This window comes from Macaca thibetana, chromosome 20, assembly GCF_024542745.1.
Source record: "Macaca thibetana thibetana isolate TM-01 chromosome 20, ASM2454274v1, whole genome shotgun sequence".
NCBI lineage: Eukaryota > Metazoa > Chordata > Mammalia > Primates > Cercopithecidae > Macaca > Macaca thibetana.
In genome coordinates this window covers 16,448,313-16,460,452 of record NC_065597.1, presented here as the reverse complement: position 1 = coordinate 16,460,452, position 12,140 = coordinate 16,448,313, and the positions used below count along the sequence as shown (strand labels likewise).

General features: G+C 40.8%; 1 protein-coding gene across 3 annotated transcripts in view; it reads right to left on the bottom strand.

Moving 5' to 3' along the window:
* The window catches only part of HYDIN (HYDIN axonemal central pair apparatus protein), a 463,051-nt gene that overhangs the window by 216,657 nt on the left and 234,254 nt on the right, over positions 1-12,140 (bottom strand). For all 3 annotated transcript variants that reach the window (XM_050772650.1, XM_050772651.1, XM_050772652.1), the window contains 2 exons: positions 5,017-5,255; positions 1,168-1,441 (listed from right to left, as the gene is read on the bottom strand). In XM_050772650.1, the coding sequence (XP_050628607.1) occupies positions 1,168-1,441; positions 5,017-5,255 (513 nt within the window). The remainder of the gene's footprint in view (positions 1-1,167; positions 1,442-5,016; positions 5,256-12,140) is intronic.

Sequence of the window (12,140 nt, the reverse complement as noted above, 5' to 3'; positions counted from 1 at the left end):
AATCTGTGACCTTAGAGAAGCTAAGCAAGGGACTAGCTTTCCAGCTGTGTCTACTGGGAGACAAAGTTCTTTTTGCTTCCTATTTCGTGTAGGGAAAAGGCAGTATTACCTCCAAATTTGGCGACACAAGCAGGATCTTAAGCTAGCATCATTTCTCATCTACAAGGTCTGCATTTTGTGGGGAGGGAGAGACTCTTAAGTGACTTTGAAAGCCTTTCCTTTAGTTTTTTAACGATTTCCACACTGTGAGAGAATAGGGATAAACAGACAGATGATTTGGATCTACTGAAATGTTTTAGGTAGAATGTATGGAGATCATGTAAATGAAGGCAGGGAATCAGAGTTGCTGAAGATAAATGTGGTTCTTTTATTAACGCATAAAAAAGATGTTTTGAAATGTGAGTTGTAGTCAGTCTGGAAAGAAAGGAACAGGGATGTCCCAATACCTGAATAGGAGAGGCAGCTCAGAGTGTCGATATAAACACCCTTTTTGAATGAATATCAAATTAATCCTGCTAAGTGTTAATAGGAGAATCTGCTTTGGCTAAAAACTGGATGTTTTTCTACCAGAGACTTGCTGGCTTGTCACTGTGGACCCTGGGCATGAGAACCTCCCTCAAGATTGGGTTCACAGTAGCTATAGAAACAAATCGACGACTGAGCAGAGCTGCACCCCAAAAGCAACAGATGCTACCATGGTAACTCAGGACTGTACACAATCCTTGAGAAACCATATCCTTCCTCAGATAAATGTCAAGGAACTTTCCTAAGAAATAGATACAGGCCAGGCGCGGTGGCTCAAGCCTGTAATCCCAGCCTTTGGGAGGCTGAGACGGGCGGATCACGAGGTCAGGAGATCGAGACCATCCTGGCTAACATGGTGAAACCCCGTCTCTACTAAAAAATACAAAAAAACTAGCTGGGCGAGGTGGTGGGCGCCTGTAGTCCCAGCTACTCGGGAGGCTGAGGCAGGAGAATGGCGTAAACCCGGGAGGTGGAGCTTGCAGTGAGCCGAGATCCGGCCACTGCACTCCAGCCGGGGCAACAGAGCGAGACTCCGTCTCAAAAAAAAAAAAGAAAAAGAAAAAGAAAAAAATAAAAAGAAATAGATACAGTAGAGATTTAATTAGGAAAAAGCAATAGCTTCCAAATGTGCTGTCCCCTTACCCTGGGAGTAGCAGAATAGCCTTCGAGTATCACATCGACTGCCTGGCCTGGGTACAGCTCCATGCTGGCGGGGTGGAGATGAAACACGGGGCTCTGTGGATCCCTGGGCTCCTGAGAGCCACTGGGCTGGGGCCGGATACGAGCATGTCCCTTCTTAACCCGGCCCTTCTTACTCAGCTTGGCCTGGGGTTGGAAGCTATCATTCATCCAGAACAACTGTTGGACCCGACGTCCCTTGTTGATCAACTTAAAGTGGTAATAATGAGTATCCAGGCTGAAAAAGAAGAGGCAGGTGTTGAGAGGATTCCATTTAGGTATGTTCTGTTCAGCTCTACACCCTTGGGATTTACTCTTCTGGAAGGATTTAAAACAGTGAGCCACAATATAAGACTTTTTTTTTTAATGTAGGAAGACTAAGTTACGATGCCACTAGGAACTAATACAGTGATGGGACAAGGTAGTATCTACTCAGGGGGCCAAGAGGTGTGGAATCACAGACCTGGGTTTGGTCCCAGAGTTGGCATCACCACGTAAGGGGCTGTGGAAAATTTCCACTCCCCGTCAATCTTCCCCAGTAGGCCCCACACACTGCAGGACACATTCAGTTCATGTGAAAAGCAATTCTATTTAGAGAAATAGCTCTGAAGAGTGAAAGGAAAGCAAAATACCTACTGGAGGAGAAGCAGGTTTCAAGCTGTGCTGAGAAAATTACTACTGGCTGAATGGAATGTCCCGTAATGATGGGCTCAATTTGAAGGAAGCTTTGAAGAAAAACCATGCATATCCTCTAAGCTTTAACAAAGGCCAGGGGACTGCAATGGGCCAGAACACCACCGTGATTGGTCACCTATCTCAGACTAATGTGCTTTAAATATGTTGCAATTTCATGTATTCATTTGTTCATCATGCATTCATATATTCCACAAATATTTACTAAGAACATTCTGATTGCCTGGCTATTTGCTAAAAAAACCTGGGATTTCTAAGATCTTGGATATGGTTCAAATGTGTTTTTGTTTGTATGGGATTTTTTTTCCCCCCACAGGCTTACTTTAAAATTTATTCTTAGGGAAAAACTCATCTCAGGACTGTTTTTTATTTTTTAAATTTTATTAGGCTTTGAGATTTCATCCCATCTATTCCTCCTTAGGAAATGATATCATGCCTGGTAAGTCGAACCATCAAATAAATAATCAGAAGGAATATTTGCTAGTTGTCAGGTATAACCATTTCTATCTAAATACATTGTGAATCTGTGTCCACGGGGCACGCTCAAGGGAGTTACTTTACTTGGTAGTTTATGGCTAGCAGTAGGCTTTTGGGGGAAATAATAAACAACATATACTGTTTATAAAACCATATACTGTTTATAAAAAACACATACTGATTACTAGGCAGGATGTCTGTTACTTATTCACATTACATCATTCAATCATTACAGCAATCCAGTCATGGTAAGTATATTTACTACCATTTTATAGATCAAGAAATGGAAGTTCTGAAAACCTAGGGAGTTGTCTAAAAACATGCAATTAGAAGCAGCGGCATATGGCTATTTCTTTAGACCAGAGGTTGGCAAACTTTTTCTTTAAAGGACTAACTAACAAATATTTTAGGCTTTTTGGGCCACATGGTCTCTGTAACAGCTACTCAACTTTCCCTTGTAATGTGAAAGCAGCCATAGACAATACGTTACAAAATGGGCATGGCTGTGTTCCAATAAAACTTTATTGACAAAAGCAGGCAGAGGGGTGTAGTTTACCCAGCCCTGCTTTTGGCAATTCTTCTGGAGATTGCGAGCATAGTGATTTTATGTCAAAAAGTTTAGGCAGAGGTCAAATTAGCAACTAAAAGCTACAGTTTGCTTTTATATTGATAGAAAACTGTTAGCTAACCCTCCAATTTCATGTGTCAGAATATCCTTCGAAGGCTACTTGACACTATTTGTAGATCTAAAAGAACATGTAATTAGGTCTGGTTTGCCATGTATTGTTTTCTACAATTATATTTGAGTGCATGAAAAGAAATTTGAAACTAGAAGCACTGGTATGCAATGATAAACTACCCTAGCTTACGGCCAACAGACAGGCAGAGAGGAGGATTCTTATATTTAGTTGACTCGAAAAATATAATTGGATACTTGCCTAAAAGCATGCAATTCAACCATGTGACTTGCTTTTTACTTAATTTTCTACTAGTTTACGGCATTTTCAATCAAGTCCCATATTTTGTAGATGGAGCAGAGGGAGGGATTTTGGGGAGAGCTCCTAACTGATTAATGTCAGTCACATCTCCAAGCACAGCATATATGACTTGATTTCAGGGCCTGTGAGCCCAGAAGGCAGGGAGGATACCCTTCTGAGATCTGTTCACAGTACTGCAACAGGTAAGTTCAAATTCAACTGGCCCCCAGGAGCCAACTAGTGATAGCTACATGACTTTCCTGAGGAATCAAGAACAAACCTCACACATACCCTCTACACTTAACACTCAAACCTCATAAATATATATATATTTATTTATTTAATTTCAGATGGGGTCTTGCTCTGTCGCCCATGCTGGAGTTGCAGTTGTGTGATCCTAGTTCACTGTAGCCTCAACCTCCCGGGTACAAGCAATCCTATCACCTCAGCCTGCCAAGTGGGTAGGACAACAGGCATGTGCCATCAAGCGAGGCTAATTTTTTTTATTTTGTAGAGATGTGGGGGGTCTCCCTATGTTGCCCAGGCTGGTCTCCAATTCCTGGGCTCAAGCAATCCTCCTACCTCAGCCTCCCAAAGTATAAAGTGCTGGGATCATAGGCATAAGCCACTGCTCCCAGCTCTATAAATATATATATCTCCTCATATATATCTATATATATGTCTGTGTGTACACATATATATGTGTATGTGTATATGTATACGTGTGTGTTTTTTCTTTCTTTTTTTTTTTAAGACAGGGTCTCACTCTGTCACCCAGGCTGGAGTGCAGTGGTGCCACCTTGGCTCACTGCAACCTCTGCCTCCTGGGCTCAAGTGATTCTCCCACCTGTTAACCTCCTGAGTAGCTGGGACTACATGCACCCGCCACCACGTCCAGAATTTTTTGTATTTTTGTAGGGATGGGGTTTCCCCATGTTGTCCAGGCTGGTCTTGAATTCCTGAGCTCGAGTGATCCTCCTGCCTTGGCCTCCCAAAGTGCTAGGAGTATAGGCTTGGGCCACCGTGCCCGGCCCAAATCTGATTTTTATATCCACATTTAGATTGTTCTGCTCAGTGGTGTCTATACTGTACCACATCTTATGTAAATATTTAGACCCTCTAGCTTTTCCTGGGTAATCAGGCAAAGCCAATGGAAACCATCTCAGTTGTTGGGCTATGGTGGGGAGTCAAGTAGAGGACATAAGCTTTGAAAAAGCTGCTGGCTCTGCAATACCTGATAAAATACACTTGCAGTAAATTTTTACCTTCCTAAGTATATTCTGCTTAGGTTACCACTAAGCTGTATCTGTATTTTCTGTGTTTATGGAGAGGGATTAACAGTGTATTAGAATTAAAGAGGAGAAATTATGGTTGAGAGTCTAAATTAGTCAGAGTAGCCAGTTTGAGAGAAGAATGCATTTCCTACAAACCATATTCTTCTCACATGTAAAGGGACACAGATTAGAGAACGCAACCAAGTTATGGCTAGAAAATGTCTTCTTGTTGCTGACATACCCATCAGGAGGCAGAAGAGTGAGGATGGGAAAGGAGAGGGACTGAGGTGGCTAGTTTTAATGACTTAAAATAATTTTTTAAAGTAGAGGGGATGCTCAGCATATGCAACATATGTGACATCTACCACAATTGGTCCATGGTATTTCCTTACCTAAAATGTGCCCCCAAATTGAGTTCTGGAGCAAAGGGCTTATCTGAAACAATAGTGGAACCAATTCCGGAAGCCTGAACAGGAATCCGATAGGTGCTGCTATTTTCAATGTCCAAAATGACACAGTCTTTGAATGTCAGTATGTCATTCAGGTTGGCGGTCAGTGCCAGTTGAATGTCAGTTTCTGGAGGAACCATGCCTTCATTGGGTTCAATCGTCCAAAGGGATTTTTTGTGTGCCTGCAACACAAGAGTACAAGTTCACAGGGAAGATATTCTTGGCTTTTCATTCTATAGATGTCAAAGCCCTCTACACTTCAAATGGGTGGCACTGTGGAATTCAACATCAGAGACAAACATTATTTTCTGAATTAAAGCAGCTGGATGTTTGTTGGTTTTTCTTTTTTCAAAAAGCAATCTGATTCTGAAGAGCAAACCTACGATTTTACTTTTGAATGCTCTGTGAAGCTTTTTACATCTCTTTCTCAAGGTAACAGCCCAATTCTCCAACAAACTTATAATTATTATCTGCTATAATCTCCAGATTCTGAGACACCAAAGAAGGCACAATATTCTTTATGGAGTTTGAAATTTTTATTTTTTATTCTTATTTATTTTTCCTTTGTTTTTGTTTTTTTTTTTGAGTTTGAAATTTTTAAAAGAAACGTTTTTCAAATGCAAAATTTCTAGTGTTCTAGTGAGGATGAACCAATTTCATTAATAAATACAATATAAGAAGTCATCTGGATTTTTACTAATTTATAATAATTAATAATTAGCCTCATCAGAATCTCATTAGGTAAAACTGCAAACTTATTTTGAAATACAGTCATGTGTTGCTTAACGACAGAGACACATTCTGAGAAATGTGTCATTAGGTGACTTCGTTGCTGTGTGAACACTGTAGAGTGAGATAGTGGAGCCTACTACACACCTAGGCTACGTGGTATAACCTGTTGATCTTACGCTGAAAACCTGTATAGCATGTTACTGTACTGAACGCTATAGGCAACTGTAACACTGTAGTATTTGTATATCTCAACCTATCTCTGTTTCTGAGCCTCATCTGCATTTTCTGTTTGTTGTTTTCTGTGATTCACTTTTGATGCTTTCTTTTGAGCTCTCTTCCAGTTCACTAGCTCTCTCTTCTGTGATGTGTAATATGCTATTAAACACATCTATTCTCTCCTTAATTTTGATTTCTGTATTTTTGAATTCAGGTGTTGGTATTTTCTATTTTTACAAGGTTTTCATCTTTTGAGAACTTCTATAATTCTGACTATGACACTCAACTTATTAGCTACTACTAATAATAATTAGGGACCACTCCTCCTAGCCCCTCCAAGTCTTCTACAAATTTAATGAGCAAATTGTTTTTGGACTTTTCAAGTAAATATAACAAATACATATTCAATGGCTCTCAGGTCCAGGTGTTGTGGGAAATACATAAACACCCTGAGGAGCTGACAGCAATGACACTAGTGAGACCAATATTTCAACAACAAAAATGGAATTCAGAAGGAGGCCAGAGTGACAGTGCTTCAGGGGAATCTAAAGAACAAGAGCAAAGGATGTTGAAACCCTTTGAATGTCTGACAAATGTGCCACACACATTTTCTTTTCCCTCCAAATGTGAAATTGGGCTTAATTATCAGGTGGTGTGATTCCTAATTATATTGCACTATATTATTAATATTACTAAAATTCTAATTTGTTTAACTGCCTATATAAACAACTACCTCAAAGTTAATAAAGAACATCAAATAAAAAACATTCTTTTGAATGAGGTCATGTCCTTTGCAGGGACATGGATGGAGCTGGAAGCCATTATCCCTAGCAAACAAACACAGGAACATAAAACCAAACACTACGTGTTCTCACTCAGAAGTGGGAGCTGAACAATGAGAACACATGGACACAGGGAGGGGAACATCACACACCAGGGCCTGTCAGGCGTCGGGGGGCAGAGGGGTGGAGAGCATCAGGAAAAATAGCTAATGCGTGCTGGGTTTAATACTTAGATGGTGGGTCGATAGGTGCAGCAAACTACCATGGCACACGTTTACCTATGTAACAAACCTGCACATCCTGCACATGTACCCCAGAACTTAAAATAAAATAAATCCTTTCCCCATTTTGATTGCTTTGTCATTTAGATCAATTATGAAAGTCCTGTTTTATTTTGGGAAAGACATTACTCAGAAGTACTTATGTGGATTAATCTTTAGAGAAAATATTTAGTTATTACCAATATGCACTGAGAAAAAGCTGCAAAAGAAGAGATGTGGAGAGTATTTAGATGCTTCCAGGATAATAACTGAGAGGAAAAGCCACACTTTCCAGTTCATCAGAAAAGAGTTTGATTATTCCTTCATGAATCTTCCTTGTGAATCTCCCAGGAAGCTTCACAAAGCTCCCCAAGTTTGGTGCCACAGAAGAAGCCCTCCAAAGTAATGCATACAGTAGAAAACAGTGGACTTGAAAAGAAATGCAAATTTTACTATTTGAGCGGGACTCCAGAGGACATTCCAGCCTAAGATTATCCTTCTTTCACTTAATTCTATGATATACTTCTTCTACAAAAAGGAAAAAAAGGAGAAATGTAAAAACACAGGTAGCTCTACCGGGGCTTAGGTACCACGAACTGGAAACCTCCTGACAAACTTAGGTCAGAGTTACACTGATGATCTCTGTAAGTGACATAAATGTACATTGCAGATTGCAGGCAAGAGTTAGAGATTTCATCCAGGCAGAATCTCACAGGGTGACAGTGCCTTGGAATGTCACCAAAATCCTGGTCTGGCGCCACTGCAGATTAAAAAAATAGATTCGGTCAGTGGGCCCGATGGTCACTCTCTTAGGAATAGGCTCACAGGTACTTAAATAAGGAAAATCTAATATTTAAAGCAAAATGTCAATTTCCCAATTTATAATTAAGGACAAATGTAAGACAGAGCAGAAAGGCTAGTTACATTTCTTCCTGGTTTGAAAATCTACATGGGAAATAAGTAAATTGCATTTTAAAATTTAAATGAATTAAATAAAGGAAAGAAGAACATTTTTCAAGGTTTTAAATTGTATATAAATGAGGATGTAGATGAATGATAATGAGGAAATTTTAATTTTGGTATTAATGGAAACTACAGATATAACTAAGCCAAGAGTCCTATTATTACTCATAAATCTTCAAATATGGAAAATCCCAAAGCGACGTAGAAACAGAAAAAAAAACAATTAAACATTAAATACCGCACTAGATAAAGTACGACCTGGATGGAGATGTTTGTATGATCATTGTCTGTATTCAAAGGATGCGCATGAAAAAAATGATGAATCTTGAAAGACTCATCTATTTTTCAAAATTTTCCGATAACTTTCCTACTCACAGTAACTTGGTTCTAGCAGAGAACAAACATAATCAGAAAACAGTAAACAAAGTCTCTGTCTCTCCGGAGCATTAATCTGTATTTGTTTATAATTTTGTGTTAAAATATTAGTAAAAGGTAATAATCCTTATACATTTAATTTTCAGGACTGTAGCTTAATTATTATTGCCAAGAGAAACTATAAGGATTGAATGTTACAATGTTCTCTCCATACTTAGGTTCAAAGAAATAATTTCTGATGCATCTTCCTAATTTATCAAAAGAAACATTTTAACAGTCTCAAAGTGACAACACTAAAATCCTCTAACACATTAATCACAGAAAATGACATAAAAATGTGTTCTAAAAGAGCTGTAAGTGCAAATTCAATTTTCTGTAGACATTTTAAAATGGATCAAGGTCGTTTCATTTCATCTTGAATTTATATTACAGTAGATACGAATCTTTGACTCTTATCATTTTCAGTTGGCATACACAATCAAAGCAATAGATGGAAATGGATTTCTCATGCTTGAGTAACCAGACCTTCTCCTTTCTTAGAACTGTTTTCCCTACTTGCTGTTTTGAAATTCTAGGCTATTATTATAGATAAGTCTGTGGTAGCTGTTGCAACAGAAAGACCCCTGATGCTCAATGGCTTTATACAACAGAAGCTTATTTCGGGCCCACGTGAATTCCAATTGGTGACAGGTGTGAGGATGGGCTTCTGTTCCATTTAGTCTTTCAAGGATCTCTACTGAACAGATTCCGACATATTTAACTCTTGGTTTCTAAGAGATCCATATTGACATCCATCTGGCCAGTAAGAGAAGAAAGAGAAAGGAGGGTTGTGTGCTAGGATTTTATGCACCATGCCTGGAAGTGGTGCACATCACTTCCATTCAATTCCACTGGCCAGAACTGAGTCAATGCAACCTAACCCCAATGGAGGTCGGGAAATGTAGTCTAGCCCTGGGTCCAGAGTAAAGACAGATGAGTGTGCCGAGCTGCTAGCTGCTGTCTGCCAAAGTTTCCTTGTTGGTTCACTTTACTGCCACATCCTCAGATTTTCCCCCAACTCTCCCAGATCTCACATTTTGAAAGGTGAAGAGCTTACTCCATCAGAACACAGATCCTATGGGAATTGCCTTTCAGATCCTATGGGAACTTCAGGGTTAGAGTTCACATCCATCTGCTTTTAGGACAAATGGAGGGGCAGCTAAGAAAGTTGAGAGAAACTCAAGAGGAGAAACTTCTTTTTTTTTTTTTTTTTTTTTTTTGAGACGGAGTCTCGCTCTGCCGCCCAGGCTGGAGTGCAGTGGCCGGATCTCAGCTCACTGCAAGCTCCGCCTCCCGGGTTCAGGCCATTCTCCTGCCTCAGCCTCCCGAGTAGCTGGGACTACAGGCGCCGCCACCTCGCCCGGCTAGTTTTTTGTATTTTTTTAAAGTAGAGACGGGGTTTCACCGTGTCAGCCAGGATGGTCTCGATCTCCTGACCTCGTGATCCGCCCGTCTCGGCCTCCCAAAGTGCTGGGATTACAGGCTTGAGCCACCGCGCCCGGCCAAGAGGAGAAACTTCTAAGAGGAGAAACTAAGAAAGTTCTGGGCAAGAAGATCTCACCGTGTTGACCCTTCTTCCCAAATTGGTGGCCTGTTAGCATCCTACATAGCTTTGCTCATTTATGTGACTCAGCTTACAATGAAAACATAATGCCATTTATGTTTGACATCTCACCCTGTGAGATAATGCCATTTTTGTCTTTTCATCAAAAAGCAAAATGCCTTGCAGAAAGAGAAAGTACCATCAATGTCATCTTTCCTATTCCAATAATTTGTTTTCCTCCTCTAGTTGGTAGCAGAGACCAAACCTCTGCTCACAATAAAGTGAGAGTGTCATCAGCATAAGTGGTCTTTCAAGTCAGGGGACATTAGTTTTCAATGGATGTGTACCATTTCTCTTCTGTTTCCTGCTGACATAGGTTGGCTCTTCTGGAAAGACCTGAAGTTGTTCTTCAGGGCTGAATTGGTGAGTTTTCTGATGAAGCTTATTAATCAATGCTTGGCATAAAACCAGACAGGAAAATATATCATAGAATCCAAGACCAAGACACATTAAAATGCCAGATGCTAAGGCACTGAACTGCTCTTACCTTACATAAGTCAGCCTCAAAACTACTCTATCATCTTTGTGTCTCTCTGGTGGTTGACTTTTAGGGCTATCCTTTGCTTTTAGGGAGGGCTTGGTCAGCGTGACATTTTCTGTTATTAAATGGAAAATTTGACTAAAAAAGGAAAGGATGAATGATAATCATCACAGCTGTGGAGGGCATTTCGTAACTCTTTCAGAACCACAATAGGGCAAAATAGTAGCTGATGGAAATAGGGTAGGAGGGAGGGCGCTGAAGCAAAGGGATGCAGATTTGAGTCCCTGCTCTGCTGCTTTCCAGATGTGGAACTTTGGGGATGCCTCCTAACTATGTATGCCTGGTCTCAGGTTTCTCATCTGTAGCTCAGGATATTGACTATACCTTCCGTATAGAGCTGTGGGGATGGATGAGTGAGAGAGTGCAGGTAAAATCTCAGCACAGTGTTGGGCACAAAGCAAGTCCTCAAGAATGGAAACTACTGTCATCATTTTCCCCAAATCTGAAATGCCCCACGTGACATACAATTATGAGTTCAATAGTATTTGCTAAAAAAAAAAAAAAAAAAAATTACAAAACAGAAAACAAAGATGGATGCTAAGGAAGCATTTAACATACAAGACTCTTGCCAGGAAAGGAGAGGCTGTGGGGCTGTGATAGGCAGAATTCTAAGCTGGCCTCCAGGATCTCCACCTCTTGGAGCACGATTATCTTCCCTCAGTTACTTAGTCAAACACAAATCCAGGTGTTGCTGTGAAGGATTTAGCACATGTAGGTAAGGTCCCAAATCAGCTGACTTTTTTTTTTTTTTTTCCTGAGACGGAGTCTCGCTCTGTCGCCCAGGCTGGAGTACAGTGGTGTGATCTCGGCTCACTGCAACCTCCGCCTCCTGGGTTCACGCCATTCTCCTGCCTCAGCTTCCTGAGTAGCTGGGACTACAGGTGCCCACCACCATGCCCGGCTAATTTTTTGTATTTTTAGTAGAGACAGGGTTTCACTGTGTTAGCCAGGATGGTCTTCATCTCCTGACCTTATGATCCCCCTGTCTTGGCCTCCCAAATTGCTCGGATTACAGGTGTGAGCCACCACGCCCGGCATCAGTTGACTTTAAGATAGGAGATTATCCTCAGCAGTCGTGACTTAACCAGACTATACTCTTCCTGGTGAAAAGATTCCAAGCACAGAGGGCCTAAGGGAGGGACAACATGGCGAGGAACTCCAAAGTGGCTGAGAGCAGTCCCTGAGGGCCACCAAAAAAACTGAGGGACTCAGTCATTCAACTGCAAGGAAAAAAATTCCGCCAATGACCTGGGGGGCCCAGTAGTGGATCTTTTCCTCACCAAGACTCCCGAAAGGAATGGAGCTTGGCTAACCTTGATCTCAGCCTCTTGAGATCCTAAGGAGAGAATCCAGCCTGACCATGGCTGGACCCCTTACCCACGGAAACTGAGATCGTAAGTTAGTATTGCCTTAAGCTGCTGTGTTTGTGGTAATTTGGTACCCAGCAAGAGAAACCTAATACAGGGTTCCATCTATTTGTTCCAAGGATGATAAAAAAAAATGAGCCTTCCTAAGCTTTCCATGAAAATGTCAGCCATACCTGCCTTTGTTTTTTC